This window comes from Lathyrus oleraceus, chromosome 1, assembly GCF_024323335.1.
Source record: "Lathyrus oleraceus cultivar Zhongwan6 chromosome 1, CAAS_Psat_ZW6_1.0, whole genome shotgun sequence".
NCBI classification, from domain to species: domain Eukaryota; kingdom Viridiplantae; phylum Streptophyta; class Magnoliopsida; order Fabales; family Fabaceae; genus Lathyrus; species Lathyrus oleraceus.
In genome coordinates this window covers 150,986,124-151,005,170 of record NC_066579.1, presented here as the reverse complement: position 1 = coordinate 151,005,170, position 19,047 = coordinate 150,986,124, and the positions used below count along the sequence as shown (strand labels likewise).

Genomic DNA, 19,047 nt, shown 5'->3' with positions numbered 1-19,047 from the left:
GTTGAAAATGGTAATTTACATGGAAAAGGGGTACATTGAATACAATGATCACTAATCCTTCTACCAACTATTGATATCCATCGTGCTCTTGGCAGCTGCTGGGGATAATGAATCGACATCGACCGTTGTGCTCAAGAACGTCTTCAAAACTGAAGATCAACAGGATGCAGTTACCTACCATAATCCCTAATTTTTGCATAAATTGCCCCAAGTTAGGGTACTTAACTTATCAGGATAATTCTTTCTGTTTTATGTATCTAACTTTTACCTGGATCACCCTTTCGGGTTCAATCCACCGAGACACTCATTTTTTCCTAAGCCACCCTTTCAGGTTTTCAACTTAGCGGGTTGTTCTTTTCTTTTTTTAGGTGAAGTATTTCTTGACTGCATCTGCATTCCCAGGACGAGTGAACTCTTCACCATCCATAGTTGTAAGAATCAAAGCACCTCCTGGAAAGGCTCTCTTGACAACATATGGGCCTTCATAATTAGGAGTCCATTTGCCCCTAGAATCTGGCTTGAAAGATATAATCTTCTTGAGCACAAGGTCACCTTCTCTAAACACATGAGGTCTGACCTTCTTATAAAAAGCTTTCTTCATTCTTTGCTGATATAACTGACCATGACACATGGCAGTCAATCTCTTCTCTTCAATCAAATTTAGTTGATCAAATCTGGTTTGACACCATTCAGCCTCAGTCAACTTGGCTTCCATCAAGACACGCAATGATGAGATCTCAACCTCTACTGGGAGCACAACCTCCATGCCATAAACAAGTGAGAAAGGAGTTGCCCATGTTGAAGTGTGGACGGATGTACGATACCCGTGTAAAGCAAATGAGAGAATTTCATGCCAATCTTTATATGTTACAACCATCTTTTGAATAATCTTCTTGATGTTCTTGTTTGCAGCTTCAACAGCCCCATTCATCTTAGGTCTAGAGGGAGAAGAATTATGATGTGTAATCTTGAAGTCTTTGCAAAGAGCTTCCACCATATTATTATTCAAGTTTGATCCATTATCAATAATGATCTTACTCAGCACACCATAACGGCATATGATCCCATTCTTGATAAACCTTACAACCACTTGCTCGTTTACATTTGCATACGATGTCGCTTCAACCCATTTTGTGAAATAGTCAATAGCCACCATAATGAAACAATGTTCGTTTGAAGCTGTGGGCTCAATCATGTCAATTCCCCACATGGAGAAGGGTCATGGAGAGGAAATGATGTTCAACAGTGTCAGAAGAACATAAATCTTATCTGCATAAATCTGACACTTGTGGCATTTCTTCACAAACTTGCAACAGTCAGATTCCATTGTCCGCCAATAGTAACCTGCTCGCAACATCTTCTTTTCCATTGCATGTCCGTTGGAATGAGTACCAAAGGAACCTTCATGGACTTCAGTCATCAATAAGTCTGCTTCACGTCTATCCACGCCTCTGAGCAAAACCATATTGAAGTTTCTCTTGTAAAGTGTAAGACCCCAATTTTGACCCTAAGATCCCTCATGCAACTTCATCATATGTATTAGCATTAGGATCATACCTTAGCATCCTCCTTACCCCTCTTTCATTGGGTTTGTTTTGAGAAAGATCACCAAGCACCATGTGATTGTATCGTACTTGTATATTATCATTTTTACTAACCAAAATACCAAAAATATGTCTTTGTATTTGCCTAACTCTTTTGTAGCTAGGGCATGATCCCCATTGATCTAACAAGCTCATATCTAGGGTTTAAGACCCTCAGGGCTACAAGAGCACAACCAAGGAATGATCCACAATGTCTCTAAGAAACATATATGAGTCCCATTGATCTTCATATGTTACTTTGATCAAGTATTCTTCAAGATTTTGAAGGTAGTTTGCCTTGGAAACCCTAGTTTGTCTAGGTATCTTGAATAACTTCTTCAATAAGATTCCTCACCAATTGATCAAATTTCTTAAGGTACACTTCAAATTTCATCATCTTATGAATATATGATCTACCATAAGCCTCAAAAGTCAATAAAATTGGAGGTTAGCAAGTTGGTTGATGGTGGTTGGCCAGATCAATTCATCTGATCAAAACTGGGTCTCCCCAGACCTTATCTCCTATAATTTTCACCATATGAAAATTATTCCAAGAGAAACGTTACTCTAAATGACATTCCAAACAACTTTCATGTTGATACCTAGAGATAGTTTTGCTTGGAAAATCATTTTCTATGTTGAAACATTATAGGTCATTTTGTGTAAACCCTAATTTGAAAGTCAACTTCCCAAGGCCATAAGTTGCTCAATATTTATGATATGAAATATTTCCAAGTTTCAAAATCCAATTCAAGATGTGTACTTCAAATTTTATGTTTGGAGTGAGAGATAATTCAACTTTTATGAGCATGTGATATGAGGATACATTATAGGTCATTTTTGCACTATACCATTGAACAAGTGATTTTCCTCAACTTCAAAAATGCATAACTATATCATTCTAGATCCAAATTACATGATATTTATGACCATTTAGAAGTACTTTTAAATAGCTACAACTTTAATGAAGGCACTTTTCTCATTTGGAGCTCACATGAAAAGTTAAGTAAGGTGGAATATTGAGATATATGACTTAACGCTTAGAAAAAAATTCAACATGTTGAAATTTCCAAACTTCCACCTCAAAATTCACCATGATCCAAGTTCCAAGTGAAAAAGTGTCCAACATCAAAGTTGTTCCCCTTGATGTAAGCTTTCCAAAGAGTCCTATTTCTTGCATTTTGGATGAGGTTTGCTAGGGCTGCGCATGGTCTTAACAGGTCTGCATCAAGTGGAAAAATCAAATGTCCAAAACTTCACATTGCATTGCCTTGCCATTCAAGCATCATTTGAGCTTCAGTACAGTTGGAATTGGATCAAAATGGATTGCTTCATGGGCCTGTACACCGCCATGCAAGCTTGTACATGACATTGCCAAATTTAGCAAAATTTCAAGTGTGCAATTATCAATCCCAAATACTATAAATACATGACCTCTAAGCTCATTTCAAAGTCACCTTGCGCGCCAACTTTGCCCCCTCTTTTCAAACCCTCAAAATTCAAAGGAAAACCTAAGAACTTTCAACTTGAAAATTGAGTTTGAATCTCACTGTTTGGAGATTCAAAAACTCCAGGATCAAAAGCTTTGTTCCATTGCCAAACCACTTTTGCAAGCTCCTCGAGTGTGATCAAGTCAAGTTTGAAGCAAGCAAGATCCAGTTCTGCACAACATTGAAGGTATTTTTCAGAAATCTTCTTCTCTTCGATTCTCACTCAATTCTCATCACACTACGCCAAAAAGGTTTTTTAACAGCGCATCTTAGACAGCGCTTTTAAAAGAAAGCGCTGTCTAAGGTTAAAATAAAAATAAAACACGGAAAAGGTTAAAAGAAAGCGCTTTTAAATATAGACCTTAGTCAGCGCTTTTGAGAAAGCGCTGTTTAAAGTCTTTCAATTAAAAAATAAAATAAATTAGGAAGAGTATCCCTAAAAACTTTCCCACCTTAGAAATTAGAAATTCCCTCCAAGTTTGTCATATAGGGTTTGTCCGGGGTTTTGCTATTCGCATTCAGCATCACAGCATGGCATCGTCATCCTCAAGCAACAGCGCAAACTACGACGTACCGTGGGTTGAGAAGTACCGACCCAGCAAGGTCGTCGACATCGTCGGCAATGAAGACGCCGTCTCCCGGCTCCAAGTCATCGCTCGTGACGGCAACATGCCCAACCTCATTTTATCAGTAAACCACTCATCCCCACTCTTCAATTCATCACACTCACTCATTCGTTTTCTCTCACTCTTTAGTTTTTCACTGTGCCCTAATTCCCAATTTTGTTATTGTCATTTTTTAGGGTCCTCCTGGAACTGGAAAAACCACTAGCATCCTCGCACTTGCGCACGAGCTTCTCGGTCCCAATTACAGAGAAGCTGTTCTTGAACTAAATGCTTCAGATGATAGGTATCGAATTTTCCCCTTATTGCACATGAAATAATGATGTTACAGTGTTTAACCAAGCTATTCACATTTTTTTTGCTGCTGTAGAGGAATAGATGTTGTGAGGAACAAGATCAAGATGTTTGCTCAAAAGAAAGTAACACTTCCTCCAGGCCGACACAAAGTTGTTATACTCGATGAAGCTGACAGGTCTATTTTATATTTTGGCGGTGATTTAATTCAATTAATGTTCTTACTTTATTCATTATTGTTTTCATTGGATTTTAGTTTTGTTGTAACATTTTTTTTTGGACTCGAATCAGTATGACATCTGGAGCACAGCAAGCTTTAAGAAGGACGATGGAGATATATTCTAATTCTACTCGTTTCGCGCTTGCTTGCAATACATCGTCTAAGATTATTGAGCCGATTCAGAGTAGGTGTGCAATTGTGAGATTTTCGCGACTATCTGATCAAGAGATACTTGGTCGTCTCATGGTTGTGGTTCAAGCTGAGAAGGTACCTCAACTTTTTATTTGTATTGAATTACGGAATATTCTTGTTTGTTTGAGGAATATATGCATATGAATCGCCAATGTTATACCAGTCTAAAGTTTTTCCATGGCCTGAATTCTGACGATTTTATGGCTTATGAGGGATTTAGGATGTCTGACCTCCTGTACTATACTTTAAAGGTTTGTTTACTTGCAAAGATTTATCTGGCTAGCTATAACAGTTTACCTACTGTAAAGAGGCATTTCAGAATTGCCTTTTTAAAGTAAATACAAAAGTTCAAAATGTTTAGTAGTATTTGACCAGCTTCTTTTTCATCCTTTTGAGCTAGATTATGTGATGTCTAGTTTATTATCTATTTTTGCACGTGTAAATAGTAACTAAATTTTGTAAGGTGCATATGTTAGAACCCCAAATGAGAATTCTGGGCCAAATGGACCGTTACACAACAACCCTAAACCTAATATGCAGTGGGTTGAAGCTTGAAGAATAGGAAAGGGGAGAGTGGGATTGTCCGTGTGGCAGACAGTGTTGTTGATGGCGGTCCATGACGGAGAGGCAAAATCCTGCCATACCGGTCACTTTGCGGTGCCGTTATTGCGGAAAAACCTGCAATAGCAGCCGATATTTACCATTTTGGCGAGCCCAAAAACCGCCACGTAAATCCGCCATAGCGGCCATGGTGGGGAAATTTGATAACACTGGTGGCAGAGAGAGAAAGAGAGAGGCTAATGATGTAGTGGAATTCTGTTATAGGTGTGCTGAGTAGAGAGAGAGAGGCATGAAGAAAATTACTCAGCTGTTAAGGCAAGAGAGCATTGGTTTTCTGAAGGAGCATAGCTCTGTGGACAATAGGATCATTCTATTGATTTTCCTCTAAACCTGGAGCATTGCAAGTACACTGTGTTGGTTTGTAAAACCTGGTGCTGGCATGGCTTGATTACAGGCTTTGGTGGCTTGATGCAAGTTTGTTTGGAAATGGCTCCTATTTTACACATGTTGCAGGTTCAGCTCATGACTATGTCAATTGGCTACTATTACAGCTTGGTGTAGTTTCTGACTTATTGAAAAAAGGCATACCTGCATTTGGCTTATGATTGTCGCATCAGTTTAGTCTGTAGATTGATTATGCTTGCCATGAGCTATGTTGAAACCTCCTGCCAGGCTAGAATTGGATGGTAACTAACATGAGCTTGTGGATGCAGGTTCATGATGGTTCTGTTGTATGATACAACATTGGCAAGCCCTGTAATTGATGCCCTACTCAACTGTTGCAGGTGGTATGCTTCAATTGATTCAAGAAAGACAATACAATCTGGCACTCATGCTACAAAATAATTGCCAAGTTTTGACTTGGATCCCCTGGTGTGACAAGGATTTGAATTTCATTCTGTCATGGATTATTTCCAATTGGTATGGCGTTACTTGTTTTTTTTTTGTACAACCTGGTTGGTTGGTCTTCTTGTAGGTAAATTGTTGGTTGTTGATTCATGCAATGGTCTTGGTAATTCAATGGCAAGTTTTGTGGTTTTAGTTCCATGGTAAGTCAACACACTTCGTGGCTTGGCATTGATGATGCTTCTTGCTGGTTATGACCTTGGTTTGTAAAGTTGTTCTTTAGGTAAGCTTGTGGACTGATTGCATTATGAATGAACCATGTTAACCTTTATCCAATTTAACTGTGGTGTGGCATTTATGTAGTTTTGTGGTACAATGTTTGGTTGCACTGATGTTGATGTTTGGCTGCAGGTCAGGACTTTAGTGGGATAGATTCTGGCATGATGACAGTGTAGGTCAGTGGTGTGTTGCTGCAGGATCATCTAGTATACAAGTAATTATGTTTTCTACTGATCCATGTAATGTTGCAGGATTGCCTTGTTTGGCTTGAGTTTGAAACAGGTTTGTGGTATGCTGACATGATGCAGTCCAATTGTGGCTATTGCATTGCAGGATGTTCATGGAGCAATGGTGATGGATCAAACTGCAAGGTAAGGTTGCCATATTATGGTATTGAGGTAGCTGCTAGGTTCATGGTGCATTACTTGGAAGATTGATGGACAAATTTTTTCATCTTTAGCATGTGAGTAACAATGGGCTCGGCAAATTTATCACCATCTTCTTCTGGCCATATTGAAAATTCTCAGGAGGGTCTTCGCAAAGGAGCGAGTAAGTTCAACTCTTTAATAACTTTGCATCATTCATTATGTTTATTGTACTGACTTGCATATTACTCTATCAACGTGCTGATAATTTGTAATGATACTGCTTCTGCAGTTCTCTTCTTTTCTATATCAACATTCTTTGTGCTTCTTTGTGTTGTTCTCTATGGATTTGTGTATCCTAAATTACCAATTGTGAAGTACTATCGATCTAAAGCAGCATCTGAAGGGTCCAAAACGGTTTCTTCTGACCTTGCTGCAGCTGGCATCCGTTCGGTACTGCTTCTTTTGTTTTGCTTCTACTCATTTCAGTTTTCTTTTTCATGGAAATTCCTAACTTTTGCGATTTTATTTATTAGACTAATTTGCGTTTTTTCAGGAAACCGAAGAATCAAGACAGTTTGAGCGCAAAGAAAATAAAGAATTGTTACGGGAAAACATTGATTATGCACTTAATTTGTTTGTGATATATGGGTTGACATTGTCCATATTCCTTGGATTCTTATCAGAAGATACCGGAAAACACAGTTTAGGCACATGGTAAGTTCATTCAAAAGTTCACAACATTGTTTATCTACTTTGTATTTCTCATCCTTTGTTGTTTGTTCATTTTTAGGCATAAACCTGAGTAAATACAATATCATTATAGTAGATGAATATATCGAAAGTACAAATTAAATTATGAGTTTACATTCTGTTTATTACAGGTATGCTCTTGTGTTAATTACAATGTATAATGTGTGGGATCTTATCGGAAGATACATTCCACTGATTAAAATCCTGAATTTGGAGTCGAGAAAATTGATCACTACCGCATCCATTTCTCGATTTTTATTTATTCCAGCATTTTATTTCACGGCTAAGTATGGTACTCAGGGTTGGATGATAATGTTGACATCTTTTCTGGGATTGTCAAATGGTTACCTCACTGTTTGTGTTCTCACTTCTGCACCCAAAGGTTACAAGGTGAAGGATCCTTTAAGAAACTATGACTTTATAAAGGTTCAGAGTTATTTAAATATTGATTTGTTAATACTTGTGTTGTTACTTTTGTAGGGACCTGAACAAAATGCCTTGGGAAATATCTTGGTATTGTTTATTCTTGGAGGTATTTTTGCTGGGGTAACACTTGACTGGTTGTGGTTAATAGGCAAAGGATGGTAAGATTTTGATCAAGCTAAATTATGGAAATCAGAGGCCTTACTCACAAACAAAATGCAGAATGGATAGGTTTTGATCAATCACGAAACAAAAGAAATTCAAGCTAAACCATGTATACATTTAGTGCATCAACATATTAAAGTCATGTGATAAATTGCAGAATGACAAGAAAACACAAACAATTATCCTTCCCCCAAAAACTTGGTATATGTAAAACATCTCTCTCCCACTGAGTGCCTGGTAAAATTGTGTAATGTAAGTCTTAAAACGAGTGGTGTCAATTCATGATAAAGCTCAATGTTTGTTCATAAATTTGTGTAATTAATGTGTACATTTGTAGTATATGTTATGACTTGTAAATGTGTACATAAATTTGTATATATTTTGATACATTTAAGGCAAAATTGGTTTGAATTGGTATATATATATATTTGTTAGCCAAAAATTGGTAGAAAAAAGGCCAAAATGGCATATATAAAATGTGATAATTGTCTGTCAAAATCTGGTTGAAAACAGGTAGAAATTCTGGTTTATAAACCTGGAAAAAATGTGGTTTAAAACAAAAGCTTCAAAAATTTTCGTATACCTTAGACAGCGCTTTGGTAAAAAGCGTTGTCTAAGGGGGGGATTAGAAAGCGCTTTAGGCAAAAGCGCTGTCTAAGGGGGGGGCTTAGACAGCGCTTTTTGAAAAGCGCTGTCTAAGGTATACCTAAAAAAATTAAAATAGGAGGGTCTTAGAAAGCGCTTTTGGCCAAAGCGCTGTCTAAGGGGGTGGGGCTTAGACAGCGCTTTTCAAAAGCGCTGTCTAAGGTATACCTAAAAAATTTAAAATAAGAGGGTCTTATAAAGCGCTTTTGGCCAAAGCGCTGTCTAAGGGGGGGGGGGGGCTTAGACAGCGCTTTTAAGATTTCAAAAAGCGCTGTCTAAACCTTTAGCAGCGGAGGTTTAGACAGCGCTTTAAAGCGCTGTCTAAGGCTAAAAAAAGCGCTGTCTAAGGTCTTGTTTGTTGTAGTGTCAACTCTCTTGGATCTTTGGTTGTCTGAAGTCCTACCAATATAGGTAAGAAGATTGAGTTGCTTTGAGGTCAAATCGAAGCAACTCAGTTGACACACCTCAAAATTCAACTCCTTATATCTTTCTATATATGTGGAGTTAGTTAAAATTGAGGTCAGATTCATGCTCTACGCTATTTTTCTTTCAGATCATGTCCTCTTTTTTCATTTATGTGATGGTGATGACTGAACCAGTCCGGTGAGCCTCGCCTGAGTAGGTGATCGGAGTTCCAACGCCGATGGTGTGCTGGACAGGTTCTAAGCCATTGATCTTGTTTAAAATATTTTAATCTCACGCGTTGGTTTTGATTACCATTCCTGTGGCGCATTGACTTAAGTCCATGGTGGAAAGCGCGCTGATGACCACTTGATCTGCCACCTCAATTAATGAGGGAGATCAAGTGGTCCACATTTTTTTTGATTATTTGAATTTCATTTAATTTTTTTTTTCATAAATTCATATTAATTTTAATATTGATCCAAAAAAATAAAATAAAATCCTCTTTCATATTTTGAATTAAAATCATTTTTTGGATCATTATTAATATTTTTCATGATTTAATTGATTTTGTGAATATTTTTAATTGTTTAAAAATACTTTTAAGTCTCCAAAAATTATGAAATTTTTTCTCCAAGGTGCTTTGACCTTATTTGACCTATGATAAATCTCATGGCCATTTCTTTGGTATTTTGATGAGATTTTAGGAATTTGACCAACCATATTTAATTTAATACATTATTTTTAGTGTCAAATAATTGTGTTGAGCCATTTTGATTGTTTGTATAAGTTTGAGTTGTGTTGTTGGGCCTTGGCCAAGGTTGATTTGACTTTGTTAGGTTAAGATCATTGGATTTAGGGGATTGATGGAATGTACATTCCATCTCCCAAAATGAATGAATGATATTAATTTGGTAAAAGTCCTCCTTTGTCCAATTTGAGTTTTGATCCATTCCCCTCCCTCTTCATCTAATTCCCCTTCTTTATCCATCCATTTCATTTGACCTATGATATCTCAACATCCTAAGGCTAGTTGATTGCAAAATCAACATAAGCATGGATGAGATTAGGCCACCTCTTTTGCATATTATTTTTGTGTGTGGTATGTTTCATGAGCATAGTCCATTATACTATGTCTCTAACATGTATTAACATCAAAATTCTATTGCCCGACCTCAAATAGTTGTGACTTCTACATAAGTTCAATTACGATTGCTTAACATAGTGCTAATTTTTTTACATAAAAGGCATAGAATTCTAGTTAGTGAGATTATAAGTCTCCCTTCTTTCATGGTATTGTGATATATTTTGCTTGTGTATATTTTGTTTGCATGTGTGGTCTTTGACCATTAATGTACATAATAAGAACAAAAACCCTAAAAAACTTCTTGTGTGGACTGTTGGTTTGATCTGAGACAATTGGACTTAGAATTTAGGCAACACTCCCTATACAAAGGACTTGGCCAATGCCAATTTTCATGTAACGAAGTACTTGTAATATGAAACATGATCATTGTGAAGTTGTTATTCTGAACCTGTGACTTGTGGAATTCATCTGTTACATGGGCAAATGTGAAGGAGATCATATAGTGGCTAAAGCTTGGATGTGGCTATCTTTATTTGATGCCTTGCTCTTCAAGTTAATATTGTATGCATTTTTTTTTTGCTTAATTCTAATGTCCAAGGAAATTTGGGGTTTCTATATGACATTCTTGTCTATTGGATTGCAGCCCATTGGTCAGATCTTTTCAACTCTTAACTTTTAAATTTATGCTTAGGATTAGTCTCTTCATCTCCTCCATATCTCTTTAATTTCAAAATCTCTTCCTCTTTTTAAAAACATCTTTACTTGTGTTTGTCTTTTTTAACTTAGACCCTTTGCAAATTATAAACTTTGGCCTTATGCCATTGCATTTTCAAACTTGTTTTATTAAATCAAATTTATAAATAAACTTAACTATACTTAACTTAAAATTTTCAAAAGCCAAAAAGAACTAACTCATTCAAACCATTTTATAGGCCCTCGTGCCTTTCAAACTTAATTTTTTATTAAAAGCAATGCATCCACTTTGAAATTTGTATCACGAACTACGAGGTTTTAATCCCTCATTTTTATGTTGGTACGTAGGCACAAGTCCGAAGGTCTTGTCAAACACAAAAATATAATCAATGAATTCTTTTCTCATCCCCCCATTCTATTGGTTTGTAAACATCACTATATACAAAATACATATGCACACAAGAAAGGGCTCCCTAGGAGTAGCTAGGACACTTTGGGTGCTAACACCTTCCCTCTGTGTAACCAACCCCTTTACCTGTAATCTCTGACATTTTACTAGTTTTGATTTGAAAACTTCTTATTTTTGGGTTTTGTTCGTACTTTTCCCTTTTCCCTTGGAAACAATAAAAGTGTGGTGGTGACTCTTGTTATTTGATGTCTTGCTTATCCATAGCTTGATGATCATGAATTTACTGCTACATAAATTAAGTGGCGACTCTGTTGGGGGGTAGTTTCCAGTGGGTTTAGCTTACTTTTTTGTGTGTATATAATTGTATATATGTGATGTATGTATATTTGTTTGTGTTATATAATCTGCTGGTTGTGCTTGGTGATCTCTGAGTGGTGAGATAAGTTCTAACCTAACCTTGGGTGCAATTAAGATAGGAGGATGGTATAGTCATTTTCGACTTGTGTGGAGTAGTCATTAACACGTTGACTTGAGATCCATCTACTCAGTGGAGACTCTTTTGGATTTGGAAATGTCACACAAGTATTTATGGTTAGGCATTACTATCTCTAATTTGGGTCCGAGAAGCTAAGGACCATAGAACACTTACCCCCTCTTGGACTATTTAGGACGTAGTGCGGAGACTGTTCAAGTGTAGACTTGATAACAGTTCTTACGCAATACTTCACTCATACGAGTTTCTCTTGAGAATATTATGGGTCGATGAGTCAGTCATCTTAACCTGTAATATCCGGTAGATGGAATTAAGACTCTAGGAACTTTTTAGAACATGATCTCCAGGTTTTATCCTTCACTCCTTTGGGATGATTCTTACCTAGACTCCATGCTCGTGATTCACAAACCCTTGATTCTTGGTTGATCCAATCAAGTCCTGTCAATATCAATGGAACCTGGGTGTTGATAAGGTGAAAACCATAATCCACCAAAATGGATGATTGATCTTGTAAATGACTTGATTCATCCCTTGACCTTTGTTTGTTTTCCTTGTGTGTGATCCTTTATTTGTAAAATTGTTGTATTCATGCATTCATGCGCATCATAACATTCATCACACGAAAATTTCAAGGAACTGAGGTATTATTTGCAAATATTTTCAGACCATGGATTATGGACGAAGGAACACTAAGAAGTACAGTTTCAGATGTCCCAACTTGAAGGAGTTAATGAAGCTAGCATATTTTGTATTAGATCCCTTGGACTTCAAACAACGTCATGAGAAGCTTCTGTATATCTTGTCTACTGATGTGGTTGAAGGACTTTTGAGTGTATTGATGTAGTTCTATGATCCTCTCTACTGTTGCTTCACTTTTCCTGATTATCAGCTTGTGCCTACGTTGGAGGAGTATGCCCATCTCTTGGGGATACCTATTTCTAGTATAGTGCCTTTTATTAGATTGAAAGAGATTCCCAGATCTCATCTTTTTGTTGAAGCTCTTCACCTGAAGAAGTCTGAGATAGAGGCTCATTGGGTGAAGAAAGGAGGATTGTTTGGGCTGCCATCTGATTTCCTCATTAAGGAAGCTACTGCTTTTGCTCAAGCCGGTGGTGTGGACACTTTTGAAACTATCTTTGTATTGCTCATTTAAGGATTAGCTTTGTTCCCTAACATTGACGGTTTTGTTGATGTTAACGCCATTAGAATTTTCTTGATTGGGAATCTTGTGCCTACTATGTTAGGTGATATGTACTTCTCTTTGCATCTAAGGAATTCTAAGGGTGGTGGAATTATTGTCTGTTGCGTTCCTCTTCTATAAAAGTGGTTTATTTCGCACTTTCCTCAGACACCCGCTTTTATAGAGAACAATGTCTACGGTGGTCTCAGAGACTTATGTCTCTCACTAATGATGATATAGTTTGGTATGATCCCTCTTTGAGAAATTTGGAGATTGTTGATTGTTGTGGTGACTTCTCTAATGTGCCTTTCATTGGTACACAAGGAGGAATTAACTACAACCCTGCTTTGACTCATCGTCAGCTTGGGTTCCCCTTGAGAGAAAAACCTAATAACACTTTGTTAGAAGGTCTTTTCTATCAAGAGGGTAAAGATCCCCAACATTTGAAGCAGAAGATTATGCATGCTTGGCATAATATGCATAGGAAAGGAAGGTCTGAGCTGGGTCCGCGCAACTGTGTAGCTTTGGAAGCTTACACTCTTTGGGTGAAGAAGAGAGCTTTGGAGTTGAAGATACCTTATCCTTATGAGATACCTATGTTTATGGTTGCAGTTGAGCCATTAACTCTCCCTAACCAAGATGTAGAGGAGTTAGAAGACGCACTCATTAAGATGAAGTAAGAGAAGGATATGTGGGAAAAGTGTTTTCGTGCTTTGAGAAAAAAGCATGAGGAGTTGCAGTTGGAGCCTAAGGACAAAGATACACTTATTGAGCTACTTGAGGACCGAGTGACAAAGAGGTAAAGAGAGTCGGACATTTCATCTTCTAGCATACCTTAGCCTTCCGTTGCTTGGAAGAAGATTGTTGATCAGCTTGTCCTCGAGAAGACTCGGATGAAGGCTTCTTTTGAGACAGAGATTCGACGTATTCGAAGGAAGTACGCGCCTACAACCAGATCTTCAGACGTTGTTGTTAGGGATCCTTAAGATGACTAGTTTCCTTTTCTCTTGTATTTTTCATTTGGTTTCTGAAATTATACTTAGTGTAATCTTTCCAATTATATAAATGAAAAGATATTTTTGGTCATATCAAATTATTGCAATTGTTGTAAATATATATATATTTGCAAATAATATAGTAAGTTCCTTGAAAAAATAAAAAATGAATAAACAAGCACTGCATTTCATGCATAAGTAGGTTTCTTTTTCGCCAGATGTCGTATTGGTGTTTCTTCTGTGCTCCAACCAAGCTGACTCATCGGTACAACACTTGCGCCAATCCCTCCAGAATCATGGAACATCTTGAGCAAGAGAATAGAGAGCTAAAGGACGAGATCTCCCTCCTGATTGCCATGATGAAGTCAGTTTTAGCCGCACAGAGCCAGTCTTCTCCAACGCCCGCAACTCCTCCTCCTTAGAGGACCGTTATTTCCGAGGTGGCTACCTCTACCATGCCTGCTGCTATTGCTCATTTTGCACCTGCTATGCCTGCCGGATTCCCGTGGGGAATGCCATCGAACTTTGTACCTGAAGGATTTGCACCTACATTTGCTTCCATGCCGACATCTAGCCCGGTCATGTCTGTACCACCGCCTATAGTGCACACCTTACCTCGCGTAAAAGACACCATTTATCATTCCGAGCCATCCGAGGGTCCGGACGTTTATGAGAAAATGGATGAGATGAAAGATCAATTTCTTGAGTTGCGTAAGGAGTTGAAAACTTTGAGAGGTAAGGATATTTTTGGGAAGAGTGCTACTGAATTGTTTCTAGTGTCGAATGTGAAGATTCCGGTGAAGTTCAAAGTGCCTAACTTTGAAAATACAAAGGGAACACATGTCCGCTTAGTCACTTGGTGATGTATGACCGCAAGATGTCTACCCAAACTGACAATGATCAGCTGTTAATCCACTACTTTCAAGACAGTTTCACCGACGCTGTGCTAAGATGGTATATGGGGTTCGATAGTGCAAGCATTCTCTCTTTTAACGATTTGGGAAAAGCATTTGTTAAGCAGTACAAGTACACGGTTGATATGGCTCCTGACTGAGATCAGTTGAGATCACTATCTCAGAAGGACAAGGAAATGTTTAAGGAGTACGCGTAGAGATGGAGAGAACTCGCTGCTCAGATCACCCCTTCTTTAGAGGAAAAGGAGTTGACCAAGATATTTTTGAAGACCCTTAGCTCATTTTATTATGAGAAGATGATCGCCAGTGCCCCCAGTAACTTTACCGAAATGGTAAATATGGGGATGAGGCTTGAAGAAGGTGTCCGAGAAGGACGGTTGTCTAAGGAGGAGGTATCATCTAGCAAGAGATACGGCGGCAATTTTGGTAAGAAGAAGGATAATGAAGTCAACGCGATCATTAGTGGGAGGCAGAGGAGGCCTTAGACCAGAAGAAATCAACCACCCCGTCAACACCACCATCAAGTATCATCAGTAATCCCAATATTTTCAGCAAATCAATCAACACCAATTCAACAACAACCACGTCAACAGTAACAACCACAACCACGAGCAAACACCTACAACAAATACAATACCAAAAATCATCAGCAACAAACTTTCAAGAGAAAGAAGGTCTCTTTTGACCAAATTCCTATGAAATATGTAAAACTTTGTCCGTCATTGGTTCTCAAGAACTTGCTACAACCCATAAATCCGCCACAAATTCCTGAACCACGTCCATGGTGGTACAAGCCTGACCTCCGTTGTGCTTTTCACCAAGGAGCACCCAGACATGACATTGAGAACTGCTATCCTCTCAAATATGAAGTTCATAAGCTAGTAAAGAGTGGGATGGTGTCCTTTGAGGACCGCGCACCTAATGTGAAGGCAAACCCACTGCCAGCCCATGAAAATTCATCTGTTAATATGGAAGACGGATGTCCTGGGGAGTTCAAGGTGTTTGATGTCCGCTTCATCAGAAGGTCTTTGGTGATGATGCATAAGGACATTTGTATGGTAAGCGATTGTGAGAATGACCATGATGGTTGTGCTATCTGCAGTGTCAACCCGAGGGGTTGTATGATTGTGAAAAGAGACATCCAACAGTTGATGGATGAGGGTATGATTCAAATTGTTCAATCCCGTCATGTAGATGACGATGTGAATGTTATCGTTCCAGTGTTTAAGAACCCCGAGAGGGTAGTGATTCATTATGACAACAATAACAGTAATATTATCAGTCAAAGATCGGTATCGCCGTTGGTCATACGGTTATCGGGCCCAGTCCCGTATTCATTCGATAAGGCTGTTCCGTATCAGTATAATGCAACTATGTTGAAGGATGGTCAAGAGGTCCCGTTACCTACAACCAGTTTTGTTGTGAGCATTGCTTATGTTACTAAGGTGACCCGTAGCGGTCGAGTGTTTGGGCCGGTGTTCCCAAAAGTTGTAGAAGATTCAACAGTTGGTAAGAAGGTGGAAGTACCTGCAGTAGACTCGATTAGAACTTCAAAGTGCCAGTTTGGTGAATCCAACAATTTAAAGACTAATGATGATAATGAGGTACTTAGGCTAATAAAGCAAAGTGAGTTCAATGTGGTGGAGCAGCTGCTCCAAACCCCCTCAAAGATTTCAGTACTTTCTCTGCTTATGAATTCAGAAGCGCACAGAGAAGCACTGCAAAGAGTTCTAGAGCAAGCATTTATGGAACATGATGTTACGGTGGATCAGTTTGATCATATTGTAGCTAACTTCACTTCCTGCAACAATCTTAGCTTTTGTGATGAAGAACTCCCTGAGGAGGGTAGGAATCATAACTTGGCCTTGCATATCTCCATGAATTGCAAAGATGATGCTTTATCCAATGTATTAGTTGACACCGGGTCTTCATTGAGCGTGCTGTCAAAGTCAACTCTTTCAAAGATGTCATATCTAGGAGCTCCCATGAGATATAATTGTGTAATCGTCAAAGCTTTTGACGGTTCACGTAAGACAGTGATAGGTGAAGTGGACCTTCTGGTGAAGATAGGTTTGAGTGACTTCCAGATTACTTTTCAAGTAATGGATATCCACCCGCCCTACAGTTGTCTGCTAGGAAGGCCATGGATCCATGAGGCAGGAGTTGTTACCTCCACATTGCATAAGAAACTCAAATTTGTTAAGAATAGAAAATTAGTCATTATTGGTGGGGAAAAGGCGATGTTGGTTAGCCACCTGTCATCTTTCTCTTACGTTGAATCTAAGGATGAAGTTGGAACTCCCTTCCAAGCCTTATCTGTTGTTGTTGAAAAGAGAGTTAGGGCACCTATGTCCTCATTGAAAGATGCAAGGAAGATTATTGAAGAAGGAAATGTAGAAAGGTGGGGATGCATGGTAGAGGTCTCCGACAACAAGAACAGAACTGGTCTGGGTTTCCAGCAAGGTTCATCAATTGCTAGATCAGAGGATATGAAACTTAGCTTCCGTAGTGGAGGGTTCATTCATGGAAATGAACAACACTTAGATTCAGTGCTAGAGGATGACGAAGAAGATAACTGCACCAATTTTATGACGCATGGAAAGGCTTACAACAATTGGATTGCTGTTGATATTCTTGTTATTTTGCATCGATCTAAGTAATTGCTTTTATTTGTTTTAAAAATCCTTCTCCTATGCCTAAGGGAGAAGTGAACATTGTTATGCATTTCAAATTTGATTATCAATAAAATTAATTATATTCATCCACATCTATGATGTTTTGTTTTTACTTTTTGCTTTATTCTGAAAATGGTAATCATAAAAAAAAACATAAATAAACAATATAATTGTCCATCTGCATAATGTTTGGTCATAAATTCACTTCTCTAAAATAAAAATATCAAATCGTTATGCAGGTTGGTTTCTAGCCCCATTGAATACAATGATCCTTCTCCTTCTCCAAATTTTGAATTCCATGTGTTTGAGGCCGAGGAGGAATGTGATGAAGAAATATTTGATGAATTGTCTCGTCTTCTTGAGCATGAAGGAAAAGCCATTCAGCCATTCGAAGAGCATATTGAGTTAGTCAACTTGGGTTCCGTGGATGATGTGAAGGAAGTCAAGATTGGGTCTCGAATGTGTCCAGAAGCGAAGAAGGGGTTGGTTAATCTTCTTCGAGAGTATTCAGATGTGTTTGCTTGGTCCTATCAAGACATTCCTGATTTAGATTATGAGACTGTGGAGCATAGATTGCCTTTGAAACTAGAATGTCCGCTAGTCAAGCAGAAGTTGAGAAGAACACATCCTGATATGGCAGTGAAGATCAAAGAAGAAGTGCAAAAGCAATTGATGTCGGTTTCCTTGTGACCGCTGAGTGTCTGCAATGGGTGGCCAACATTATGCATGTGCCAAAGAAAGATGGAAAAGTCCACATGTGTGTTGATTACAGATACTTGAATAAAGCCAGTACGAAAGATAATTTCCCTCTACCACACATTGATATGTTGGTAGACAATACTGCAAAATTCAAGGTCTTTTCTGAAATTCAGGTATCAGATATGAGATGTCGAACGTAATGTTACGACACTAATATCTGAATAATACAAACAGGATAAAGATAAAGAATAGAATGCAAGAGACACAAGAAATTGTTAACCCAGTTCGGTCCAACTCACCTACATCGGAGGGCTACCAAGCCAGGAAGGAAATCCACTAAATAGAATCAGTTCAAAGACTCTTCGTACATTTCAACAAGTTACAGTCTTTCTCACCTAATCTCTACCCGTGTGGCTTCTACCTAAGCACTCTTAGATATGAGAACCCACTTACTCCCCCTCAATCACACATGTAATTTTAAACAACAATTACTCTGAAAAGAAGACACTTTTCAATTACACACACTTGATCTTCAATCAAGTAGACACACACTTGATCTTTAACAAAGTAGACACACACTTGATCTTCAACCAAGTAGACACACACTTGATCTTACTTAACAACTTCAATCAAATAGACACACACTCATGCTTAAAAGCTTAGAGTGATAAATTATAACTCATAAATCAGACCAATTCAATCATCTATGGATGAATTGAATGGCTTACAAGTCTCACGACTAAACAAGACACAAACCCTTATATTCTCTCAATATTTCACTCAGTATTGGTTGTGTATCAAATTAGGTTTTTCCATGTCCTATTTATAGAAGCATTCAGCTGGGCTTGGACATCTTGAAAACCCTAAAACTATTTTCCAATTAAATCTTCTCATGACAGCTGGTTAGATCTCCTTGGAAAATAAGTAAATCTGGTTGTAATTAATGATTGAATGCGCCTGCAAATCAGATCTTCAATCATACATAGATTGCCATTAAATGTGCAATCACAAACCACATAACATTCTCCCTGAATGTTTTGTGTACAGGATGTCATGACATC

The 19,047-nt window shown here is 38.2% G+C and overlaps 2 protein-coding genes across 3 annotated transcripts; both read left to right on the top strand.

Moving 5' to 3' along the window:
• The first annotated feature begins 3,528 nt into the window (after window positions 1-3,528).
• On the top strand, window positions 3,529-5,762 carry LOC127115546 (replication factor C subunit 2). Of its 2 annotated transcripts, none has more exons than XM_051047064.1 (5): window positions 3,529-3,763; window positions 3,876-3,982; window positions 4,067-4,168; window positions 4,282-4,477; window positions 5,677-5,762. In XM_051047064.1, exons 1-5 carry the CDS (start codon window positions 3,605-3,607, stop codon window positions 5,698-5,700), a joined length of 588 nt encoding a protein of 195 aa, XP_050903021.1. In that variant the 5' UTR covers window positions 3,529-3,604; the 3' UTR covers window positions 5,701-5,762. The 2 variants fall into 2 exon arrangements, with proteins under 2 accessions (XP_050903021.1, XP_050903022.1); XM_051047065.1 differs by lacking the exon at window positions 5,677-5,762 and adding an exon at window positions 5,228-5,252.
• Window positions 5,763-6,561: 799 nt separating this feature from the next.
• On the top strand, window positions 6,562-8,213 carry LOC127096514 (equilibrative nucleotide transporter 3). The gene is made up of 5 exons (XM_051035076.1): window positions 6,562-6,637; window positions 6,746-6,906; window positions 7,010-7,170; window positions 7,338-7,596; window positions 7,687-8,213. The coding sequence occupies exons 1-5, from the start codon at window positions 6,562-6,564 to the stop codon at window positions 7,792-7,794; spliced, it is 765 nt and encodes a 254-aa protein (XP_050891033.1). The 3' UTR covers window positions 7,795-8,213.
• The last annotated feature ends 10,834 nt before the right edge of the window (window positions 8,214-19,047 follow it).